This window comes from Chelonoidis abingdonii, chromosome 3, assembly GCF_003597395.2.
Source record: "Chelonoidis abingdonii isolate Lonesome George chromosome 3, CheloAbing_2.0, whole genome shotgun sequence".
Classification (NCBI taxonomy): domain Eukaryota; kingdom Metazoa; phylum Chordata; order Testudines; family Testudinidae; genus Chelonoidis; species Chelonoidis abingdonii.
This window is the reverse complement of record NC_133771.1, coordinates 145,955,021-145,982,120: the sequence shown is the minus strand read 5'-3', so window position 1 is coordinate 145,982,120 and position 27,100 is coordinate 145,955,021. Positions and strand designations below refer to the sequence as shown.

The 27,100-nt window shown below is 40.8% G+C and overlaps 1 protein-coding gene across 8 annotated transcripts in view; it reads right to left on the bottom strand.

Moving 5' to 3' along the window:
- The window catches only part of SDCCAG8 (SHH signaling and ciliogenesis regulator SDCCAG8), a 160,173-nt gene that overhangs the window by 2,033 nt on the left and 131,040 nt on the right, over positions 1 to 27,100 (bottom strand). For 2 of the 8 annotated variants that reach the window (XM_032801090.2, XM_075064200.1), the window contains one exon: positions 4,394 to 5,044. In XM_032801090.2, the coding sequence (XP_032656981.1) occupies positions 4,876 to 5,044 (169 nt within the window). In that variant the 3' untranslated portion in view covers positions 4,394 to 4,875. Of the gene's footprint in view, positions 1 to 2,590; positions 2,637 to 4,391; positions 5,045 to 27,100 lie in introns of those variants that run through there. The other 6 variants (XM_032801089.2, XM_032801091.2, XM_032801098.2 and 3 more) reach the window with 6 other exon arrangements.

The following is a 27,100-nucleotide window of genomic DNA, read 5'->3' as shown; positions in this document are numbered from 1 at the left end:
AATATTTTCAGAATAATTATTTCTAACTTAAAACTTTCAGAACCTTTACTACAACATTGTGAGCAAGTTGCTATAATAAAATAACATGGTGCTACCTTCAGTCATAAGGGAACAGCTAGTATTACTTGTAAAGTGTGTAGTTCACACTGACCACTTTCTCTAGCATTTAAAACTTAAGCATCTGATTGGTACTATCACAGGTTGAACACATTGTAGAAGGTGCTAAGAGCCCTCAAGTCCCATTCCTTGTGGTAGCTGAACAACTAGCAGGACTGGCCTTTTTGTTAAATCAGTAAAATACCAAGAACATGTAAGAATATTTCTGTGGAAAAAAGATTTTCCGAACCCTGTAGGCCAGGCAGCATCTTTAACATTAGACACTTTTGTGGCCCTTAAATGCTAAGACTAAGGGACATATTAACAGAGGGTTAGAGTGTAATGGAAGTAACTTGTCTGTTAAAGCAAATACCAAATACAGATGCTGAATGTAATACACAAGTGGGGAAAACAAAAACTGAGTAACTGGATTAAAATGTAACTAGCCATTTTAAAAAGCTGGATTGAATTTGCAGCACAAAAAGTAGTGTATACTTGGGAATATGAACTTGGGTAGTTTGGCATTATTGGAACCAGTGTGACCAAGCTGTCCAAGAGTGAGATGATTTACATGTTGACAGCCCTAGTTTGTGTCATTTGATGAGCGATTAAAAAAATTAACACCACGATTAACTGCACTGTTAATCAATAGAATACCATTTAATTAAATACTTGAAAATGTAGAAAACATCCAAAAATATATTGGTTACAACACAGAATAAGAAGTGCACAGTGCTCACTTTATTACCAATACTTGCACTGTAAAAACTAAATAGTATTTTTCAAATCACCTAATACAAGTACTGTAGTGCAATCTCTTTTTCGTGAAAGTCTAACTTACAACTGTAGAATTATGTACCATAAAACGTGCATTCAAAAATAAAAATGTAAAACGTTAAAGCCTACAAGGCCAATTAGTCCTACTTCTTGTTCAGCCAGTCACTCAGACAAACAGGTTTGTATAAGTTTGCAGAAGATAATGCTACCTGCTTCTTGTTTACAATGTCACCTGAAAGTGAGGACAGGTGTTCTCATAGCACTGTTGTAGCCGGCGCTGCAAGATATTTACATGATAGATGCAGTAAAGATTCATATATCCCTTGATGCTTCAACCACCATTCCAGAAGACGTGTCCATGCTGATGACAGATTCTGCATGATAACGATCCAAAGCACTTCGGACCGATGCATGTTCATTTTCATCATCTGAGTCTGATGCCATCAGGAGGAACTTGGATTTTCATTTTTGGTGGTTTGGATTCTGTAGTTTCCACATCACAGTGTTGCTCTTCTAAGACTTCTGAAAGCATGCGCCGTACCTTGTCCCTCTCAGATTTGGAAGGCACTTCAGAGTCTTAAATCGAATGACGATTTTCAGAGTAGCAGCCGTGTTAGTCTGTATCTGCAAAAAGAACAGGAGTACTTGTGGTTCCATAACTCGAATGCTGTAGTTACCTTTTTAGAAGTTTCACACTGGTATCTTCTTTGCATTTTGTCAAATTTGCAGTGAAATTGTACTTAAAACGAACAGCATGTGGTGGATCATCATCCGAGACTGCTATAACATGAAATATACGGCAGAATGCAGGTAATACAGAGCAGGAGACATACCATTCTCCCCCAAGGAGTTCAGTCACAAATTTAATTAACATTTTTTTTTAAAACGAGCGTCTTCAGCATGGAAACATGTCCTCTGGAATGGTGGCTAAAGCATAGAAGGGGCATACGAATATTTAGCTTATCTGGCATGTAAATATCTTGCAACGCTGGCTACAAAAGTGCCATGCAAATACCTGTTCTCACTTTCTGGTGACTTTGTAAATTAAAGGAGGGCAGTATTATCTCCTTTAAATGTGAACAAACTTGTTTCTCTTAGCAATTGGCTGAACAAGAAGTAGGTTCCTGAAGTTTTACCTTGTTTTGTTTTTGCTTGCAATTATGTAACAAAAAAACGACATTTGTAAATTACACTTTCACAAGAGATTGCACTTCAGTATTTGTATGAGGTTAATTGAAAAATACAATTTTTGTTTATCAAAAATAATATAAGATGAGCACTGTACAGTTTGTATTCTGTGTTCTAGTTGAAATAGATATTTAAATATGTAGAAAAACATCCAAAAATATTTAATAAATTTCAGTTGGTGTTCTGTTGTTTAGTAGTTTAACAGAGCAATTAATTGTGATTAATCAATCATGTGATGTTAACTGCGATTAATTGACAGCCCTAATGTAAACCTGTTCTTCATTTTCAGATATTGACTTCTATTCATACCAATATTAAATACAGCAATTGCTACGATTTTGAAGAAAAAAGCAGTTTCTGCTATTGGATCACATACAAATTTGAATAATAATCATAGGGACCAGCCTTCAATCTTCATTTTAGACCACAAGATAAATGTCTTTCTCTACCTAAAACCTTATCTATGTAAAAATCTGCATTGAAGTTTTAGTGACTAGTCCTCATTTCTCCTATCCATCCAGGTTCCTACCTTGTCCCCATCAGCATCCATGTATGAGCTTCATGCCTCTATGTGCCTCATGAAATAAAGAGTTAGTGACATTTCAGTTGCACATATTCAAAGTTGCAAATGAAACATGCAACAATAAATTTAGCTGAAAGAGTACTGTGTACAATTAAAAAATTCAGGCCACACTTTCAAGCAATCTGAACAGCTACTGATATATCATAATGGGATTTAAAAGAATTATATATTGAACACTGAGAAATGCAGCTGGCTACAGTACTGGGCATTTCTTAAAAAATACTCTGTACTTACTGAATGAAACATTATCCATATCCCCTCCCCCACACATACACACCCCAAACATGTGGACATGGCAAGTATTTGGTTCTGGTATTGTGGTCAATTTAAATATGAAATGTGGCATCATATGAAGTCTCAAAATAGGATCAATAGTGCCATATACTCAAAATTATTGCTTTTGAACAAAATACAAGAAGCTTCAAGGAATTCATATTTATCGGGACTTAAAATATCCAATTTATAATGAATTGTCCTTTGTTTCCTTTAAACATTTGCCTTGTGCACCATACAGCTCTGCTGAGCTATGCTCCTGTTCCCATGGATGCAGTATTATTTAAAAACACTTCAGCTGGATAACTGAGGTTCTTGTTTTGCAAGAATAAATTTTTAAAGAGTCACCCACCTTCTTTCCTTCCAAGTCTCCCTGTTTGGCTGCACTACTCTCTACTTCACAGAGGTGTTACAACCAGTACATTAGACTGAAGTACTTTAAGATCTACTGCTGAAAACTGCTAGGGGGTGGTGGTGGTGGTAAAAAGCCTTGACTGCAGCACATGTTCTCTATTTTAACAAATGCATCTTTTACAACTGCAAAACAGACTTTCAGTGGTAACAATATTCAATGTAGTTAGCAGCACAACATCTAGAAAGTAGTCATGGTTGTGTACTGCTGCCCATCTGCTTTCTAACTGAGTATCTTCCACATCTCAGAGTCCTTAGTGGGCTTCAGAGAGTCTCTGGCTCTCCTTGGTGCAGGGTTATTTCACTTTCTCTTAATGCAGCATCTTCAGCTTCTAAAGAGCTCAAACATGAAACACAGTGATTGCCATTAAATTTGCCAACATCTGCAGGTTAATCTGAGGTAGGACAGTATTTTATTCTAGATATAGTGAAAATTAGTAACTCGGGTGCTCTAGTCAGCATTAAAAAGACAACATTTTCTCATGGTTACCACACTGATAATGTGTGTTTTTATTTAGTTCTAGGTTATTAGCATATGCATAGCAAATATCAGCATGCTTTACTAGCCTACTTTGGGGTGAACAATAGCATGATTAAAACACTGATTTTCCTTTCACGCTGCAGTTTGATACTACAAATTCCTCTCTCGGTCCTGTTCATGTTAATGAAAGTCCAAACTTCACGTACGGACCCCGAAATTTGCTTTGTTCATGAGCCAGAGGGCTTGGTATCACAGTGATACGGTCAAATCAGTTAATTTACTTAGTCACAGAAACAAAGGCTTCATTATGTGCTAGATTTGGAGACAACATTGAATTCAGCAGTTCAGTTACAGTTTAAAAAGTCACGATTCTTTTCCTCCTTTCCAAAGTAGTGAATGATTAAAGCGGCAGCATCCAACTTAAAAATCAGTCTCCGAAAAATGTTACTTTAACATGCAGACTGCACTCTACATAAGTAAGGCCTTAATCTGGCCACCACTTGTGCTAGGGTGGACTGCTGTGCCCATACAGATCCCCACTGACAGTTCACTGTTTCCCCTGTGCAGTCTGTCTCCCTTGTTTGGGTGGGGTTTTCGCGCTGTAACAAGGGAGGCAAAAAAATTTTTTTTTTTTAAACAGGGAAATGAGATTGCAAACCCACAACCAGAGGGTGGGGGTCTCAGGCATTGCACCCTAAAACTAGAGTTTTCAAGATGATTATGTTTCAAGTTGAGAGGCAGTTCTGCGTTTTAATACTACATGCTAATAATGTTTAACAAGGAATATTCTGTTGCCTACTATCATATGACATGAAGGATGAAACAAAAATTTCTGATTGGAATTAATGACACAACTAGTATTTGTTCTGCTTTGCTGCATCTCACAGCATTTTCTTAGTTGTACCCACACCGATTAAACCTACACTCAATTATCAACTGCGCTGTCATCCCTTTTAATCAATGAATTATTTCTGTACTCTGAAGATTGTGTTTCATGGTGGTTTTCCTTCTTGATACAAGACTTTAGCAAAGTCTTTATCTTTCTTGATGGCTGCAGAACATTTCCCTATGATTTTCTTTTCTCTTGTTCCCAGTATTGGCATGGTACCTGTGTACGCAGGAACTGCACCTCCTCTGTTAGCATCTGCCTCTCTCTGAAGAGCTGATTCTGTTTGTTGAGTAACTCCACTAGCTGCTGGGCAGTGGTTTGGCAATGCTTGTCAAGCTGGTGTAACCTGAATAAAACAGATAATAGGATACAGCAGGGCTCTGGAATTTACCACAAGGGCTTTGATATGAACTTGCAAGAGTACAGTTTATATATGGACAATAGAGTTCAGCTTAGTCGTCATGTTGGAGTAAACTGTTCTGCAGAGGATATTTAATATAGTTCATCTCCATCCCTTAAAGAAGAGCATTTTAAAATGTTTTCAATTAAAAGCTGAAGGGCTAACAAATTAAGCCGAACCCACATGCTAGTATGTGTATTTCAAAATTGCATATATCATATTCTTCTCCTACTGGAAAAGGAGTCAATGGCATATTACAGTTGCAGGGCTTCTGCCTTCAGAATGCAACAGAATCAGCATCGCTGGAAACTTCCTACATCAACACTAATCCAGACAGCTAATAAAATCCAAGCTCACCAATTGTGTGATACCATATCACACCCAACCTGGACATACTGTTTTTCACAACCTACACTGAGTCCCAGTGCTCTTCCCAGGAAGCAACATTCATTTAGCTTCTCCAAATAAGCCTGGTCTTAACTAAAAGAGGGGGAAGAGATGGTTTGAAACTGGTCAGTGAACTTTGAATACAGTGACAGGGATTCCTAGGGGAATAAAATGGCAAATAAGACTGAAAACACGAAAGCCTGGTCTATAATTAGGGTTGGAAGGATTAGATTTTTGTTGGTAAATGTTGATTTCATCACACACACACAAATGGGGAAAAAAAATTCAGTTGCTGATAAACTTAGAGATAGGCAATGTATGGAAAATGCTGCTTCAGAACTTGCGAAGCGTATCGATAATAGAAAAAACAGGCCTCAGGAACTTTTACTGCTGTGTCATGAAAAACCCAATCACTCCTCTAGCTCTATAGTGCCAGTCTATCAGGCAGAGTGCCTGCCAGCACCCTTCTCAGGGAATAGTGAAAAAGGAAAAACCTGCCATTTCCTGCTGTAAGGAAAGTAAAAAGCAAACAAGCTGGAAGTTGTATTTACACAAATGCACTTCACTTGCTCAAGTTCAGGGATACTTTCCTGGGGTAGTGTTCAGTAAGTTTTATGATGAATTATGAAAACCAAAAAAACTCAATAAAATAGACTCTAAATGACAAAGCAGATGAATACAAGGGGATTATTATTTGCATTGCCTCAGCTCCCAAAGGTCCTAATCAGAAAGGGGACATTCCTGTGCTCGGTGCTGTATTAGGAGAAGACAGTTACTGTACAAAATGGATCTCAGGAGGGAACAAGTGGCACACAGGGCCCCTATAACAGGTGGTGTCTGAAAGCAGTCACGATATGGCTCAACAATAAAGTCTTGAGTACAGCTAGAGCATATACTATTGGAAGTGTTACATCTACATTTACCTGGCCAAAATAATGCATGCAGGGCTTTCAAATTGAGGTTAGACACTCAGAACCTATGTTCATGAAACACACAAGTACTGTAGTATTCTGCATAGGAACACCAGTGCTGCATACAAACAGCTCCTGAGATAATCTGAAGAGCTCATATCCATTACTGTACTAGTGCTTGCAGGTTGCTTTGTTCGAAGGAAAACGTAAATGGACTCTTTTGTCATATCTGTTTACATTTATACAGCTGGGTGCCATTAACAACTGAACCCTTCCTTGGGTAGCACTAGAGTGAAATACTGTGGTATCTCAAATGCCACGACAGTAACTGGGAGTAAATGCTGACCTTCCAACTGGGGCCATTGCAAGTACAGTGTCTATTAACACCCAACATAAGAATGGCCCTACTGGGTCAGACCAACGGTCCATCTATCCCAGTATCCTGTCTTCAGGTGCGCCAGAGAAAATAAACAGAACAGTTAATCATCAAGTGCTCCATCCCCTGTTGCTCATTCCCAGCATCTGGCAAACAGAGGCTAGGGCCATCATTCCTGCCCATCCTGGCTAATAGCCATTGATGGACCTATCTTCCATAAATTGATCTAATTCTTTTTTGAACCCTGTTATAGTGTTGGCCTTCACAACATTCTCTGGCAAGGAGTTCCACAGGTTAGCTGTGCGAAGAAATACGACCTTCCCCCTTAAACAATCAGCACTTCTGACAAACCCTACAAAGACAACCCCTTACCAGAATGCATGAAAGAAGAAGAAAATTTTGTAAGGAAATATCTGCATGCTCAGCTTTTAAAAGTGCATTAGACATTTATTTTTTGAATGACGACATCTTGGCAGTTTCTTGATGATCAAATGAATTGGGGGGAAAATACTGAGAGATGTTGCTGAGATGGGTCTGACCCAACACCCCGAAGCCAAGCACCCCATAACACTGGGGAGCTTGGAACCAGATCGGAACAGGAGAGCTGACCCCACCTTAGGACGGACTGAACCAAAACCCTGGAAATGATCACCACCGAATATAGATGAAGTTTAGTGGCTTGGGCCATGGATCCAAACTTTGTGGCTTAGGTCTTTTAATACTAAGTTCTTCAAGGTAGAGTGATTGTTGCTAAGGGCCTGCATATTTATTGTACTAGGCTTGAAATTAAGCCTAACTTTAAACGTGATTTTAATGGGACAACTTACACACAAAGTTAGGCATGTGCGTAAGTATCTAGGTGAATCAGGGCTCACATGAAAGAAAGGACATGACCTAGGCTGAACTATGGCTATGCCCCTAAACTACCTCTAATGACAAACTGGAGATGGAATTCAAAGCTTCTATGCAGTAATTCTGTCATGTACTTTATTATCTCTCAACTGAGGTGTAAAATAAACCAACTGAACTTACATACATCGGCTCTGCATCTGGCCACCTTGCAATATATACGCTTTTAGGAACTGCCCTGTTCAACTTTGGCGCTAGTAAATGCTTCCTGTGCCGAGACTGAAAGAAACCACTTCATAATAGAAGTTGCACAAAACCAGGTTGAAAAGAATAAGACAATGTGAGAGGATGATGCCAAAACCACATTTTCCAGTCTGCTATGTGCCATAATACGATTTTTCCCCCATACTACTGCAATAGTGCTGCTGCACAGCCACATTTCAGACCACATGGTCCTCTTGGTGTGGACTATATTGCTATGTATTTAGCAATGTCTATTATCATGTTCGCACATGTGCACATGGAGCTGATTTTACAAGCTTTATTACCACGTACTGGAGATCAGAAAGAAGCTGTAAGCGCAACCCAGCAAGCTGCAAACCCTGACAGCTGGTTTTAGGCTGCCAACTAAGTGAACAAAGAGACCATTTGATAGCATAGAAAGTATTTCTAATTAGTCTCACACCTTGTATAACTTCTAAGGCATAACACATTAACACACAAGTTCACTATTGTATATATTTCTTTACTCTGGTTGTGTGATTTCAGGGACCTAGAAATTGTATCCTTTTTGTGTAAACAGATCCAGTACCTCTTCCAGAAGCAATATATCCCTTCCAGTGTAAGAGAGGAAGCAATATTTACTGTGAGGCAGTATAGTTATAGAGAATATGACACCAAACTAGGGAAAGTTGACAGCTGGGTTCTATTCCCTGCTCGGTCACTGCACCAGCACGCCAAGCACAGCAAGTCACAGGGGGCGCTCTGCTGGTTGCCGTGAGGGCAGCAGGCAGGTTGCCTTCGGCGGACATGCCTGGAGAGGGCCTGCTGGTCCCATGGCTTCAGTGGACCTCCTGCAGGTGTGCCGCCGAATCCACGGGACTGGGAACCTCCCGCAGGCAAGCCGCCGAAGGCAGCCTGCCTGCCATGCTTGGGGAGGCAAAATACCTAGAGCTGCCCCTGCTCACAATCTCTCCCTGCCTTAGCACACCAGCTATAAGGTAGGTATTATTTACCCCTTTTTACAGACCATTTAGAACTCTTCATCCAGAGATTCCCTGTCAGTGCTAGGGAGTTTCTATTATAAATTACTTTCTTCACAGACACAGAGCAAAGGAAAACTTTAAATAATCTCCTATTAGTTCTGTCCTACCCATTTAGCGTCTTGAGGTCTAGAAAACTTTTTGACTCCAGGTTCCTAAACTCTGATAGTGCTAAGAGCCTGGTCCGACTTCTACCAACTTCAAGATAAATTAAAATAATAAACTGAACGTGGATTGATTTATAAATATTCCATAAAGGGCACCACCTCTCCTTTGTTCTAGTGCCTTGACAAGTTTTAAAAACATGGTCCCCAGGGACACTCCTTTACTCAATAATTAACATCAGCAACTAAAACTGTAGCTAAGCTCTACAACCACGCATCAGCATCCTCCCAGACTCTCACAGCAAAGCAATTGGTTTTCACGTTGATATTGCACATCACTATTTTGTATCAGAGGAAGCAAATTGCAATGACAGATGGCCCTAAAACAGAATGCCATTCCTGGTGCCCCCTCTTTCATGAGTGGCCTCCAGCTCTGGCACCCTCACTGATCCCAATTCTGGCAGCTCGGCACAGGGAGAGCAGTGGTCTCCCAGAGAGATGGGTCCCCGGACATCTGATGCTTTACAGATCAAAATCAACATCTTACATTCTACCAGATCCTTGGCAGATAGCCCATGTGGCCCTAAAGCCTTACTGGGTCAGGCCCTTATTGTCTGTCTACCCAGGATGACACATCTTGCTTTAAGTATATGAAAGATAATTCAATTAGAGGCAAACTATTGCAAGCGAAGAGTGACAAGTCTTTAGTTATAGAAGTATTACTTATGCAGTTCAGTTATGTAAGCAAATTCTAACCATTCTAGCACTACCCTACATTTAGACCATTTACAGCCTAATCTGACAAAAGGAAATAGCTCCCATCTACAACTCATGCATTTAAAATTATTCTCCATCTGTTGCCTCATATTACAAAAATTCCCAATTTACACAGAGAGGTAAGGAGCAAAAGATAGTGTGGGTCATAAGCACAGGTTGGCAACTGGTTACATAAAAAAATGGAAACAAGATTTGGGGCATAAAGAACTGCAGCTTTAGTTTGTTTCAGAGAGAAAATAAATTCTTATTCTAAACCTTAATAATCACCTGTTAGTGGTGCTATTCAGAATGTACATGCAGCTTTATTTCAGAGTGGCCCAATATGAGTTATATGCAACACTGAACCCTCAGAAATCCCAGTTAGTATGTTAAGTTCCTTGGGGCAGAAACTATGGGCCAGGTCCTACAAAGAAGTAGGAGATAAGGGTACTCAATACCTTGCATGATCAACTCCCACATCTTCATGTTCTGCACAACAAATAGCCTTAAATCTAAAACCAGGGTGCTTTAGAGTACACCTACACTGCAAGTGGGGCGGGGGGGAGAGACAGTGGTGATGGACGGCAGGAGAGAGATCACTTGATCATTACCTGTTCGGTTCACTCCCTCTGAGGCACCTGACATTGGCCACTGTCGGCAGACAGGATATTGGGATGGATGGACCTTTGGTCTGACCCAGTATGGCCGTTCTTATCTTTTTAAAGAACCTGGCAACAAGTCTCAGAGCCCAGGGTTTACAGACTTGGGTTCATGCTGAAGTGCTAAAAATAGCAAAGACCTTCCCACTCAATCTGGAACTCAGCTCTGAAACCTGGCAAAGGGGGGTGAGTCTCAGATCCTGAGTGGAAATGTCTACACTGCTATTTTTAGTGCTGTAGCATGAGCCAAAATCTCTCAACCTGGGCTCTGAGACTCACTGCCGTGTGTGTGCGCACTGCAGGTGTACCCTTACTGAGTTCTCATTAAGTGGACAGACCTGCATGGAGATGAAAAGGAAGTGACTGGATACTGTACCTCTTAGCTCTCATAAATTACATTGAGCAAGGACAATACCAAAGTAAAAAGAATCCCAGCTAATAGAGAATACTACTCAGGTTGTCAGGGAGCTCAGTGTAGGTGGCACACTGGGTTTTGGGCAAGCCTTCTACACTGCGGTGAATCTCATCCAAAGAAAATAAAGTTTCAGTGCACAAAATGATAGTGACACAACAGAAAGTTACGTTGACATTTTCTGTGTACCAGACAAAATGATATCTTCACAGGAGCGAAGTATTTAGTATGTCTATTCTAATAGTGAGGCTTTAGACAAACATATCGACAGGTCTCTGCCCTGGGGAGTTTGCAATCTAAATTATACTCAACAATCACACAGGTGACTAATGAACAAAGAAGAGAGGATGGTACATTTATTTTCAATAAACAGATCTACTGGGGTTTGCAGACAGCATCCAAATTTAAGACCAGGATTGGGGATCTTAGACTTGAAGAAGTGGGCTCAAAAGATTACTTATTTTAGTGCCATCAGGTTATGGATGCAAGGCATTTCCTCTCTTCACTGCATAGCTGAATTTGCTGAAGTAGTATGACTGAATTACAGCAACCTGCAGCAGCTAAATCACCAAATCCAATAACCATGCTGCATTTACTGGCACACATCTTAATTAGGTTTTAATACAAGTAATCTGATAACTACTCCTGGCCAGCCAGAGCAGGACTGTCAGTGCTGAAAGCTGTGTTATTTAGCTGCTCTTCCTGTATACTGCAGCAGCCTCCCCGCTGACCCTGGTCAAAGAACCCCATCTGCTGGTTGCCACGGTAACTGAAGGCAACCAACTGAGTTGAACAGAGTGACTTGGAAATAAAGTCAATGGCCAAAGGAATTTAGCTAAGAGTAATAAATCATTTAGTAAAAGGGAGTCTTCATAAATCTGTAAGTGTTATGGTAACAACTGCATAACTGCAGGCTAGAGGAGCAGTGGTGAATCACAAGTTCAGATGCACACAGATCCATTTCTTTTTCAGCATCAATAAGTTTTGTCATAAAAAAGCCCAGAGCATGTTATTTGTACAGAAAGCGACATTGAAAAGGGTTTTCTTTTTAGGCAGAAAGCAAAGCAGCAACCCACTTGTTTCTAATGTCCCTTTCCTAACATTTAATTTATTGGTTTTTGTTTTTAAGTAGAGACAATGGACTAGATTCTGCTTTCAATTACAGTGGTGTAATTCATGAGTAAATCCATCGGAGCCCACAGTGTTAGTCCTGAATCACAAAGGTGCAAGAGAGTATAATATAACCTAATATCAAGACATTTTCACACTGATTTTGAAATCCATCAGCTATTTGTTAATCTTGCATATCTGTGAAAAAAAACTATATAAATTTTAAAAAGGACATAGTGCTTAGAAGCAAGATGGTAAAAAAAATCCAGAAAGCACAAACCAAATACAAGTCAATTGTAAACTAAAAGAAAACAAAGCAGAACTATCCATCTGTAAATTTCTGCCCTTCTCCAATACCATTTTTTAGCAGCGACATTCAAAATTACTAGTTGATGGGTAGATGGCAACACTACGTCTCAAAAGACAATGGTGTAAGCGCCAAAGCAGTTCAGTTACTGTGTGTCATGCTGCAGCGTCATGAGTTGCTAAAAAGTCCAATTCTTGAGTAGCAGTCCTTGTCACAGATGGTGCACGTATACGGCACAGGGCCAGAAGATGAGACTGGTGCAGCACTAGTGGTTCTTAAGGCCTGCTGCACTTTTCTCCATTTGCACACTCTGCTTCTCTCTCCCTCTCTCTCAACCACCTTTCCTCAGATTCTTTGCCTCCTTGGTGCAGCACAGTTAGGGTAGCCTGTTGCTATCTGCTTCTTCCCAGTTTGCAGTGTTGATATTATAAGTTTTCAAATCTCTCCTGCAAACATCCTTGAACCTGAGCCTAGATTGGTCCAGTGGCCTTGGAGAATCCACAAGTTCTCCATACAGGAGATCCTTTGGAATGCATCATCCATCCAGTGCAGGATGACCAAGTGAACAAATATCTCTGTCTGTTTGGCAATTTTACTTTCTCAAGTACACCTCTACCCCGATATAACACGACCTGCTGTAAGGCGGGTTTGCATACAATCTGGTAAAGCTCTGACACGCTGATCTGAGCATTGTGTTAAGGGTGCCGGGCCAGGACGGGGCTGAGGGTTTGATAAGGGGCAGAGGGTCTCAGGGGTGGTCAGGGGCTCCCCCCCACCAGGGTCTGGGGGCACAGGAGCTGTGGGAAGGCACTTTTGGGGGCCCCGCAGTCCCAGAATGGTCTGGGGGATTAGTGGGGGGCCAGGAGCAGCCCGCTCTGCTTCTCTTGCCCTGGCCCCAGCCATGTCGCTCAGGGGAGGGGACTTGGGGGAAGGGATCCCCCCTGCACTCACCAGCAGTGGTGGAAGCAGAGCAGCCTGGCCCCAGCCCGCTCCACTCCACCAACTCCCAGCCATGGCGCTCCGCTTCCTGCTGCAGGTGAGCGTGGAGGGCATCCTTTCCCCAACCTCCCCACATTCACTGGCAGTGGGAAGTGGAGCGCTGCGGCTGGGAGGTGGCGGAGTGGAGCAGGCTGGGGCCAAGCTACTCTGCTTCCCACCGCTGCCAGTGAGTGCCAGTCAGGAGGCAGGGTCCTGGGGGTGATTAAGGGCAGGGGTCTCTGGAGGGGGCGATCAGGGAACAAGGAACGGGGTGGGGGGAGCAAGTTTGATATAATGTGGTCTCACCTATAATGTGGTGAGATTTTTGGTCTCCCGAGGACCACATTATATCAGGGCAGAGGTGTATTTCAGTATCAGGAATTTTGGTTTCTCACTTGGTATTTCAAATACAAACAAAGACAACAGGTATGGAAAGTGTTTAGCTTTCTTGCATGCCTGCTGTAGGTGGTCCAGCTCACACCATACAGCAGCATGCTCAGGATGCATATGTGGTAAGCCCATATTTTGCTGTTCAGTGTCAGTTTCCCGTTATCTCACATGGACTTGGCCAGTTGACCAAATATGGTGGCTGCCTTTCTGATGCGAGAATTAAGCTAGTAATCAATATATAGGTTATCCAATATATTTGATACTAAGTAGGAGAACTCATGCACAACTGCTAGCGTAGCGCCAGCTATTAAAACTTCTTGGGCAGTCAACACACCTTGTGCCATAATCATTGTCTTCTTTAGACTGATGGATAGTCCAAATTCATCACAAACAAAGATATTGTTGCACTATGTGCAAAGAGCACTGTACCAACTGCAGAAGTAGTTCTCTTATTAACATAGGTTTAACCTTGCTTTTTTCTCCCAAACATGCAATGTTGAAAAGTTTTCAATTTGATCTTGTATAGACATTTATATCCTTGGTGCTAGATGAGAAAGTATGACTAATTAGCAGAGAGAAAAATATACCAAAGAGTGTTAACACATCCTTGTTTGATACCACTGTAGATTTTCAAAGCTGTCAGACTGATCATCATTATATTGGACTGCAGTCTTCATGAAAGAATGGAATCAAACTAAGGAGAAATGGAGGGCAGCCAATTCTCTCTAGCAATTGAAAAGGGTCCCTTCTGCCAATCAGGACAAAAGCCTTTATAAGATCTATGAAGGTCAGAGATTTTCCTTGTTCTAGACCATTTTCTTGAAGTTGTCTAAGTGTGAAGACCATATCAATAGCTGATCTACCATCATGGAAGCTGCACTGACTGGATATGTGTGTTCAGCAAGAACTTGCAGTCTGTTGAGAATGACCAGTACAAATACCTTCACAGCAACACTAAGGAGAGAGATTCCTATGTAGTTGTTACAATCATGCCAATCTCTTTAATTTTTATACAATGTTACACTGTTGGCATCCTTCATAGACTCATAGGTCAGAAGGGACCAATATGATCATCTAGTCTGACCTCCTGCACAAAGCAGACCACAGAACCCTACCCATCCACTTCTATAAAAACCCCAAGCAGAGAATCCACCAGCAAGTGACCCATGCCCCACGCTGCAGGGGAAGGCGAAAAACCTCCAGAGCCTCTTGCCATATTTCCTTGCCTCAAGACCCGCTAGTTGGCCAATATCCCTTAACCGAGCCCAACCGTATGATTGCGATCGCTAACCTACTGAGCATGTGGGGCAAGGCTCTTCCCCAGCCAGACAGGTCATAGGAAGAATCTCTGCTGCAGTTAACTCCATCCACATCTGATCACATTCTTCATCGCAGACCATTGAGCGAACCTATCTGCGTGCCGATAATCCAGAACAATCTGCCCAAATTTAAACTATAACCTAATCAGTACTATCACTTCCATAACGTTATCAAGCTTAGTCTTAAAGCCATGATATGTGTCTTTTGCCCACTAAGCTCCCCTCGGCTAGCTGTTCTAGAACACTTCACTCCTCTAATGGTTATGAGAACCTTACGTCTAATTCAAGTATGCAATACCTCTGAATCTAGTAGTCCAGTTTGTTACCCATTTAACTTGAGTCTTACATTACTACTAACTTAAATAATGTCCTCTTCCCCGCCCTAATGTTAATCCCCCTGAATTATTTAGTATAGAGCAAGCATATCCCTCGAGAGTCTACTATTGGCTAGTGATAAACAAGCCAAGCTCTTTGAGTCTCCTTTCATAAGTCAGGTTTTCCATTCCTCGGATCATCCTAGTAGCCCGTCTCTGAACCTGTTCCAGTTTGAATTCATCCTTCTTAAACTTGGGAGACCAGAACTGCACACAGTATTCCAGGTGAGGTCTCACCAGCGCCTTATACAACGGTACTAACACCTCCTTATCATGTCTTGGGGTACCCTCTTTCCCACAAAACAAACAAACATTGTGCAAATATTGAAGCATAGCCAGTTCTCCTTGTTTCATATTTCAGCCAGAATTCCATCCTTTCCTGTGGCCTTTCCTGATACCAGGCAGGTGGCTGCCTTTTCAAGTTCATGTATTCTTGATTCTATACCAAGCATTGATTGCCTGGAGCCTGGGGATTACGTTTAATGCTGCTTCAGAAACGGTGGTGTTATCTGAATAAAGTTTGTGATACTGTTCCACCCTGCACTGCATCTGTTTGATTCTGTCAATGATGATACCATTAAGAGATTTGAGTGCAGACTTCTTAGCTAAAGGACCTGTTTGTTTGTTTTTATTACATCATATGTACCTCTTAGATCTTCATTCTCAAAGGAAATTTGTATATTCTAGCACAAACTGAGCCAGTATGATTGAGCACATTGCCTTGCTGTTTGTTGAAATGAGCTCCTGGCTGCTCTGAGGTGAACATGAGTGTTGTTCCATGCTGCACCAGAATTCAGCAGAGGTGCAATCAATAACAACTTCCCTGAGTGAACTGGAAACACCTTTCTTGGTCTTCTGTATTATTGATATTCCGGGGTCTAAAACAGCTGTGTTTAGTATGATGGATATCTATAACGAAAGCCTTATTTTGCAGCACACAAGCACATGGTCTGTGTCATAGTCTGCATGTGAAAACTGAGTATGGAGAACATCCTGCAGGTGTTTTGTTTTTTTTTTTTTACAGGTGACCATTAAATCCAGTTGGTGCCAGTGTCCAGATCTCAGGTGTCTCCACAAGACCCTTTGATGATGATCATCTTGGAAGTAGGTGACAATAATGCACAGTCCTTGGTGGGTGCAGAGCTCCAATAATCTTTGCCCATTGCCATTCATTTTTCTCATTCGATGGGACCAACGTGATCTTGTGATCTGAGCCAGCTCTAGCACTGAAGTTTATCAATAGAGTCACTCGTGCCATGGTTGTTTACTGATGACACTGTTGAGTTGCTGATAGAACAAGTCCTTCTTTTCACAAATGGAGGAAAGTGTTGGGGCATATGTACTGATGGAGTTGGCAAAGCCACTTCTAGAAGATATTACTGATAAAATATGTTTTGATGTTGCAATGAGACACTTGACCTTGGATGCTAATAAGACTGCAAAACCCACCCTGTGTTCACTTTTTCTGTGCCCCCCCGGGCCCCTCCGCCCGCCCGCCCCCCCCCCCCAAAGAATAATGTATCTTGCATTGACCTGTGTCAGCTAGTCTGGTTTCAAACTTCTCTAGCTCTCTGTCGATTCTGGCACTTTCTAGGGTCACTGACCTCCTCTAGGTCATTTGACATACCACTGCAAGTTGTTCTTACAAGTAAGTTTGAAGAGGGTTACTATCGTACCCAAACCTTTGGCAATGAAAATAAGGAGGCAGAACTTGCCTTAGGACCAAAGTCCATCCCTCAGTTGTACTGACTGAAGCCAAGGACTTGGATCCAAGACATTTGGAAGCCAGCCAGATGCAGAAGATACTGGAACACAAAGCTGAGTTACCGTACCAGCCACCTAATATTTTCTCCACAGTGGGTTTGGTTCAGGGTTTCATCCCCTAGCCTTTATTCAGCCAAGAGTTGCTGCAAGGCAGCAGCAACAGATGGAGATTACCCTTTTATGGATATTGTTTTTCATTCCGGGGTGTCTGGCATGTCCCACATCACTCAGTGACTAGTGGGGTTTCCAGCTTAGTTGCTGGGGACTCAACCTGCAGCAGCTTGTACTGGGTTATGTGGTACCAGTAGCAGGCCTGACATTTCTGACCTCACATTACCAGATACTCAAAATTATTAGTGTGCAAGGTAGTTTAAATGGGTGCACTTAATAAATAATTACATCCAAAAACATACTTTAAAAGAATATCAAGTTTGCAGAGTCAGCACTCAAAATTTACAAAAACGCCAAAAATATGGTTACCTTTGCAACCTCTCGTAGTTATAGACCTTTCTCCTCCTCAGCTTCTCTCCTTATCCCTTTTTACCTCCCACCACCTCCACTTGCCCCAGTCACACCGCAGCACCTGTTCTCTTTCTCCTCAGCTCCTATCCACCACCTAGCTCCTGCTTCCTGCCCCCTGCCCCCCCCATCCCACTCTGCACCTTTATATCCTCTAGCTTCTTCCTCTTCCTCTTCTACTTCTAACCACATCCCTCACTAACACATCTGTCCTCTGACTGCTGCTCCTCCTTCCACTCTGCCTCTCCCCAGCAGCAACACCCCTGCTCCCATTTCTCAACTCTCTGCATTCCAATCAGGCTGTTTCTTCCTTGTCTTCCAGTGCCTGGGCACCAGAAGGGGGTCATTGACAAAATAAGAGAAACAGGCTTCCTATTCTCAGTTCCAGTGCTCAGCACCAGAGCAGCCTGGAATAGCAATCACAGGGAAAGACCTGCTTAGCCCCTGCAGCCTAGTACAAATGACAATCATTAGGGAATTTAGCTGCCAAATTCTATCAAGTCTCTAATAAATGTATGATTTACGTATTTTGAGAAGCTTATAGTTTGCCCAAATTTGGGCACATTATAATGGGAATGACAAATGATAACACCATGACAACCTTCCCCGATACCATGATGACCCCCCTGCCAAATTTCAAGTCCCTGTTCCAAAGCATTGAGTATTAGAGTTAAAGGGAAAAATTAACATAGGCAAAACAAAATATTTTCCTTAATCTCATTCATAGAAATGTTTCAGCTGACACTTTCCAAAATTTTTTTGGAGAACCTGGCAAAATTATGAACAATTCAAAAGAGGGTCTTATAATGGGGAGTATCAAGTCAACTTAACTATAGGCATTGCTACCTGCACCATCTATAAATAATAATATAACAATACTTAACACATATATAAGCACTTTATATTCTCATTGTGGTTTATAGCTTTAACTAATTCACACAACCCTCTGTAAGGTAGGTAAATAAGAATGTATCACTGTAGAGATGGGAAAACTGAGGCACAGGGCAGTTATGGCCCAACATTAATATCCTCAATTTTGGGGTGCCCAACTTGAGATATCTAAATGTCGGAAAGGGTGAGCATCCAATAACCCCAGCTGAAGTCAGTGTTCAGCACCTCAGAGAAATCAGGCCCCAGCTGTCTCAAGTTAGGCACCCAAAAATGACAGACATTTTAAAAACAATTTGGCCTCAGAGACTTGCTTCAATGGAGGACAAGATTTTACCCTTTATCTTTACGGAAAGAATGCCAAAAACTATCACATGTAGTAACAGTAAACAAGTTCTCAAATCTACAAACTAAGAACTCAGGTGAGAGATAACCAAGCTTCTTCCATGTAGGCCACCCAACAACCAATGGACAGGAAATTTTGGTTACTACCATCTTGGCTGGATTGGTACCAGACACATCTCACTATTAATTCCTGTAGCTAGCCAGGCCCTATTTCATTTAATAATGTTGGAAATTTCCATTAGGTCACCCCCAAATCGCTTTTAAGAATGAGAAATTCAGCTCCCTTAACCCTTCCAAATGTTCGATTCTTCAGACACACACTACTCTGTCCTCTCCAATACAATAACAGCCTTCTTGTGCCATGGTGACTATAACAGATGGGGTCTAATTTGGTAACAGTAATTCGTCTTTTGTTTTATATTTCATCCCCAGTTTCTAGATCTAGTAGCTTATTTTCACTTCCACAGAAGATGGTCCTACAGGTTAAGCAAATAAGATCACTCATGGGCAACCAGGGTCTCGATCCATTCCTCACATCTAGAGAGGCTAACAATGTGGAAAAGGTGACATCATCAGCCTCTAGTCTGGAAGGAAGGTGTATTATATAGACATTATAGCCATTTTCAGCCCCCTTGGGCTTTGAGAGGAGTAAGGAGATTAAAAAAGAAAAGATAACAGCCCATACAGAAGATGTGTGAAAGCTGCATTAACTCCACGTATGTTTGTATAACTCTGCTGAGGAAGGAAAAGATGTGGTTCTCCTCTCTAAGAAGATTCAGAATAGGAAGTTACAGGTTGACAATAATGGACTTTGGGCTGGCTTTACTCCGAAAAAGAAAACATCTTGTTTGACTATGTTCATCTCTCTCTGATTTTGGTATCTTCCTGATACATGAGGGATTCCAGACGCTCATGATTTTTCAAAAAGAAAAATACAAATCCTGATGGTATATCAATAGGAACATGCCCAGTTAGGGACAAAGAATAAATGATTTGCTGTATGTGAATAATCATCATTCATCAAGGTAGATATACTGCTATGCTGAAGCATTTTTTCTTCTACTACTGTTTCCCCTTTGAAAGCATTGTTTCTGCAGCAGATCTCAATTTCCCTCTTATATCTCCAATTCCCAGACATACTTGAACCTTTATAAAGTACCAGTTTGAGGCTGCACAGAATAATAACTATATGAATTCTATTCAGAGACAGTAGATTTACTAATGCAATCTGCCCAATCTGAACCCTTCCCTTCTGAAACATTTGCCTTTAAAAAGAAACTCCCAGCATGAACCTCCTACGAAGTGACATGTAGCAGACAGCGCATGTGGTGTTTGGGCACAACACGCTGCACAGAATTAAAAGAGAATTCTTTACTCTGTTTATTCCATGGCATGTGCATAATGTACCTGTGGGCCCAAACTGACATCAGATATTTAAAGCAAAAAAGTTGATAAAAGCATCAACTTCTGTTGCTTTACTTTTTTGGTTGCTGTCTTAATTTAAAAAAATGCTAGTAGGAAAGAAGGTGCAGTTTAGCTACAACTGCTTCAGTAATTTCTAACACGGACACTTAGAGAAACTTTGGGTTCAATCCTGAAGCCCTTACTCAGCCCAAACTCTTGTAGAAGGATTGTAGTCGCTGGCAATATATACAATAGCCTCCATATCTCTACATCTAGTTCTGTATTTATAGCTATTCCTCCCCCCTCCCCCCCCACACTAAAACTCTGCAGATTCTCACTAATGACTGGGACACCCATTACCAATTACCATACTAAGGCCCAATCTTCCAAACACTCCTGCACACACGCTTACAACAAGGACTTCCATGGGACTACTCACTTGGTACCATGTGCAGGAGCAAGGACTTAGGCCCAGATATTTAAAAGTATTTAAGGATTGCTGTGCTCAGTGTTCTAATGCCTAACTGATTTAGGAGCCTAAATCTCATTTTCAAAAGTGGGTTAGGAACTTAGGCGTCTAAATCGCAGCAATGGTTGACAAAATTTAGACTCCTAAATCAGGGAGGTGTTAAATACCTCTAAAAATCTGGGCCTTAGCAAATAAAAACAAAAAACATTTGAGCAGAAATAAGACTTTCAAAATATACCATATTTACCCAGATACTATGAAATATCAAATCAAAACTAAACTACAACTGGCAAAACAATTACAGAAAGTAACATCATTATTACATCACAATATTTGTGAACAATATATACATATTTGTTCACTTACTCCTTATGGGTCCGATCCTGCAAATCATTACACCCATGAATAGTTCTTGCTAACGTAAGTAGCCTCAGGGTATGTCTATGCTGCAGCTGGGAGATCTGATTCCCTGCCCCAATAGACAGACTTGAGCCAGCCCACTAAAAATAGTGGTCTGGATGTTGTGACGCTGGCAGTAGCTTGGGCTAGTTCTCAAGCTCAGACCTAGGGGCGTGGGTAGGCTTGGACTTGAGTGACTAGCCCAAGCTGCTGGCCATACCACAATGTCCACGCTACTACTTTTAGCAAGTTAGCTTGAGCAGAGCTAGCACGAGTCAATTTATTTGGGCTGGAAATCACCTCCCAGTACAGACACTCTCATTGCCTTAGAATGTGACTACCCGTGTGAGTAAAGATTTGGTAGATCAGGCCTAATCTGGTTGTCTGCAATAGATCTCCTGATTTAATAGTTACATAGTCTCTCTAAACAAACAAACAAAACAAATAAACAAATCTTTTACTTAGAGCTCAGCTGGCAACATTACATACCCCATGAGTGAAAGTGATTAATATCAAGGAAATAAGCAGTTAAACTATTCATTACTCCATATACACTCCACTCATCAGTTTATCTTCTCTATCCTGATTTAGAGCTGGACGATTAATGGCTTTTCAGTTCCTTGGGAATTAAAATATATGGTTCAACTAAAAACTAGGGCTATCAAGAGATTAAAGAAATTAATCGTGATTAATCACACTGTTAAACAATAATAGAATACCATTTATTTAAACATTTTTGGAGGTTTTCTACATTTTCAAATATTAATTTCAATTACAACACAGAAGTGTATCTTATATTTATCTTTGATTAAAAGTATTTGCACTGTAAAAAAAAGTTTTTCAATTCACCTAATACAAATACTGTAGTGCAATCTCTATCATGAAAGTTGAACTTACAACTGTAGAATTATGTCCCAAAAAACCTGCACTCAGAAACATAATGTAAAATTTTAGACCTTGCAAGTCCACTCAGTCCTATTTCTTGTTCAGCCAATTGCTCAGACAAACAAGTTTGTTTACATTTGCAGGAGATAATGCTGCCCGCTTCTTGTTTACAATGTCACATGAAAGAGAACAGGTGTTCACATGGCACTGTTGTAGCCAGCATTGCAAGATACTTGCGTGCCAGATTCACTAAAGATTCATATGTTCCTTCATGCTTCAACCACTATTCCAGAGGACATGCGTCCATGCTGATGATGGGTTCTGCTTGATAACAATCCAAAGCACTGCAGACCAAAGCATTTTCATTTTCTGAGTCAGATGTCACCAGCAGAAGGTTGATTTTCTTTTTTGGTGGTTCGGGTTCTGTAGTTTCCCCATTGGATTACTGCTCTTTTAAGACTTCTGAAAGCATGCTCCACACCTCATCCCTCTCAGATTTCAGAAGGCACTTCAGATTTTTAAACCTTGGTTTGAGTTCTGCAGCCATCTTTAGAAATCTCATATTGGTACCTTCTTTGTATTTTGTCAAATTTGCAATGGAAGTGTTCTTAAAACTAACAACTTGTGCTGGATCATTATCTGAGACTGCTTTAACATTAAATATATGGTAGAATGCAGGTAAAACAGAGCAGGAGACATTGAACTCCTTGGGGGAGAATTGTGTCACAAATATAATTAACGCATGGAAGCATGTCCTCTGGAATGATGGCCGAAGCACAGAAAGAGAATACAAATGTTTAGCATATCTGGCACGGAAGTACCTTGCAACTTTCGGCTACAAAAGTGCCATGTGAATGTCTGTTCTCACTTTCTGGGTGACGTAAATTAAAGGAGGGCAGCATTATCTCCTGAAAATGTAAACAAACTTGTTTGTCTTAGTGATTGATTGAACAAGAAGTAGGATTGAGTGGACTTGTAGGCTCTGAAGTTTTATATTGTTTGGTTTTTTAGTGCAGTGATACAACAACAACAACAAAAATCTACATTTGTAAGTTCCATTTTCATGACAAAGAGATTGCACTACAGTATCTGTATGAGGTGAACTGAAAAATACTATTTCTTTTGTTAATCATTTTAATAGTGCAAATATTTGTAATAAAAATACACACTTTGATTTTAAGTACAATACAGTATACAATATATATGAAAATTTAGAAAAACGTCCAAAATATGTAATAAGTTTCAACTGGCATTCTATTGTTTAACAGTGCAATTAAAACTCTGATTCATTGTGATTATTTAAGTTATTCGAGTGAGTTAACTGTGATTAATCAACAGCCCTACTAAAATTCATTTTTTATTTGAAGTTTTTAGCAAATAAAAAAGAAAATATATTCATTTTGGGTCAAACAAAATGTTTCATTTAGACGAAATTACTTTTAAGTGTTTTATTTAAAAAATAAAGGATAAATTTAAACATTTCAAACAGAGAAAATGACTAATTCTGAAAATATAAAAAGTAAACATTTCAAATGTTTCCATTTTATTTTATTGAAATAATTAGGCAGAATTGACACGACTACCTCCCAGCCCACCACTTACAGCCCACATGCACCCACAGCCTCATCTTGACCAAGGAGCTTACCCTGGAACTCATGTGTTTAAATGATTAATACAGAGACCTGACACTCACATGACTCCCTTCCTCATCCACTCAACCACCTTCCCCAACAGAGCTGCCCCTCATATCCCAACACAGATCTCTGTTCCCGTCCACATCCAGCCCAGATTGCCTCCATGTTCCCCTCAGGTGGATTTTGTTCCCCTCGGTACTCCAGATGCCAGGAAAAATGCCCATTAGAAGGGAATGTTTGGGGATGTCAGGGGTATAGGAGACTACAGGTGTGTGGAAGGGACATGAGAATAAAGAAGGTTTTGCACTGGGGAGGGCCTGGAGTGGGAGCAGTGGAAGGCAGAGAGAGAGAGAAGCTGCATGAACCACAGGTCAGCAAATGCAAGAATCTAATGGTATCTGTACAGTCTGCTCAGCTATCCTTTGTGTAGCTCAAACTGACTATTTTGGAAGGAAGGGATAATTCTCTGTTCAGTTGTAAGTGGTCTACGTCTGAGATGTTATCAGAATGTGTGTGTGTGAAGTTTGTGAGGATCGTGGATGCTTAGCAGTGAAGGAAAACAGGGCAACATCTCGGAGCGGAAGCGTTTCTAAAACGATTCTCTGCAAAAGTTAGTATATATAGATAGCTTAACTCAATTGTTCGCTGAATTTACTGTATCAAACCTAAACACAGAATTAATTCATTAAGTGTGAAACAGGAATTTTAGTCCTGCTTTAAATGCAAATCTCAACACAACCTTAACTGATACTTTTGTAACAGGGATAAGTCCACTGCACCTGGTGGAATTTAGAGGTGAAATCCACCCACCCAAACCACAGCCAATGGGTGGGATCAGCTGTGAAGCCAACCTCTGCTTTTCCCCCCCTAGTGACTATATACCTACCTATGGGCTGGGATAGCAGCTACAGCTGCTCTGTGCCAGTAGCATGAGGTGTTAAAACATTGGACCTCTATAAAAGTGAGCCCTATGGCTCCTCGCTCACCCTTGTGACGGCCTCACACATTAGGGACTGGCAGAGACCCTGGTTGTAGCATATAGAGTGTACAGGCATCCCTGCATGGCTGATTCACCCACATTTCCCTCACACAGCCGCTCCATGGGGCACATGAAGTGCTGAGAGCTTTGCACCACTAATACACGCATCCCTCTCTCTTCTGCACTTGATCTTTGCTAAAAAGTTAGGCGAGACCACTGGGCTTTTATTTCTAAGAGCTATAGTAGACGTTTTCACTAATCACATTGTTGATATAAATTCAAGCAAACTAAAAAGAGAACAGTATATTTTATTGCTAAATTATAACAAGAGCTAATTTAGTTTTGTCAAGAAAATTCTCTTTTTATAATAACCTCTCTCACAAATTAACTTCATTGTTTTATTTTTCTTAATAAAGCTAGAATCGCACTAAAGGGACAAGCATATAAGAAACAATCATTGCAATGGGTAACGCTAGAAACCTGACGTTATTTAAAGGGCCAAATCTTGTTCCCCTCACCCACACAAGTACTCTCACTGACCTTAATATTTGCAATGGAAGAGTGAACTTAGCAGGGTTTGGCCTAATTGTTTAAAAAGGCAGCTAATATCACTTGAGTTGATCTTTGTCCTTCTAAGAAAAGTTAAAAACCATATATATATGCAAAAAAAATTGAGAAACAGGCAGAGACAGAAACAGGTGTGCCTGATGCTAATCAGACACAGACTTACAGGTTCAGTTTCTTGTCACACTGTTGCATCATCATCAACGTACCTTTTTCATAATTCATTATTGGGGAGTCTGAGCAGATTCACACAATTTTCTTTTTACAACACCAAAATTCATTGCCAAATCTGAGTTCTTCTGAATAGGCAGTTCTGAGTGGCTCATATGATTAATACTGGAGAACAAAAATGGTTTTAGAGGATTTGAAGGGTCAGGTAATTGGCACTGGGTTCAGAGTTCCTTTCACCTGAAGGTCACTAGTTTAATTCCAATCCCAGTCAGGAGTGACTGTAATGGCTATGTGGTGTCCACATGAAATGTATCGATAGTCTTCATATCACACATGGCACTACTGTTGGAAGTCTCAGTTAAGACAAACACTGAATGAACCTGAAAAATGAACTCAACTCTCACCTCTTAAGGGTGGCTGCTGCAGCTCAGTGTTGAAGCACACAGGGAGGTTGTGGTGTATGTGGGGAGGCTAGGGGAGAAACATGCGCTACCAGTCCCTACGCTGTAACTGTCTGAAGATAAACAGAGGGCTTCTGTTTCCTGAGCTCTCCAGTCAGCAGCTTTTTTGAGCCCTACCCAAGCCCTCCCCCCCTCCGCCCCCGGCAAAGAAAACACACCCCTCACTCTTTTAATTTCATTTATAAAACACTAATTAAAAGTTTATCATTTAAATCATAATTTTTAGGATACATTTGACCAAAAGTTTCTAAATCATGTGCCTCAACTTCAGATAAAACTTTCCGAGTGAGGAACCATAGGCTACTGAGCAATCCATGGTTAATAGCATTCTTGTTTTATAAACTACAAGCGGGCTATCTGCTCAATGAGAACTTTATTTACCGATGGATATTTATGTGCTCATGTTCTATTCTTATATAAGAAATTATGATGTGTGACCACAATATACATAATAGAATCTCTCCAAATGAAATAATCCTGATGGTTACTGTTTTAGGTGCATCTCTTCTCCTCCCAACTCAGATTTATAGCTTTCTTTGAAAATAACAATATCAGTGACATACTAGAACTGTAAATGCAATTCTTATAGAGACATTGTCTCTTCCATATATAGGAATATTTAGAAGTTTGCAGGATATGATGCGATTAAAACTGTATGTGATATAGGAGTTCTCTGTAGTTATATGTAGAGCTGTAATGATTAAAACAACAGGTCTTTCAACCACATGGAACATGAGCTGGGATGTGCTCTACGGAAGACTCCTTTAAGGTGTGTGTAAGTGCAAATGTCACCATAAGCTTGATCCTGCACTCTTAAAGGCAGCAGGAGTTCTGACATTACCCTTAATGGAAGCAGGCCCCCTGACCGCAAAAAGAGCAACCTGTCAAACACAACGTGAATTCCAAGTTGGTATATTACAGCCACAAAGCACAATGTTAGCCCCTAAACTTGTTTTTAATAAAAGCAAACTTGGAGAAGGAAGTTCCCCCCCAACATCTGGGGAACAGCCACAAAGACAATGGTTCAATTCTCAGAGCATTCAACAAGGATGTAGCAAATCTGCAGAAGGGCACAAACTCCTCATTTCAAGCAGAGGCCAGCTGTCTGATTTCATTATTAAAAATAAAATTAAATTAAAAACCCAGCAGCCCACTTACTAGCTAAAAAGTTCAAAGTCTCCAAGTTTCCAGTACATGAAAAGGAGAATACATAATGGGGGAGAAAAAACCCACACACCACAACAAGCAAGCAGTACCCGCCTGGGGGCCAATTGCCTCTCCAGCAGCGGTAAGGCTGTTACTAGGCTTGCAGTACCATTTGTTCCA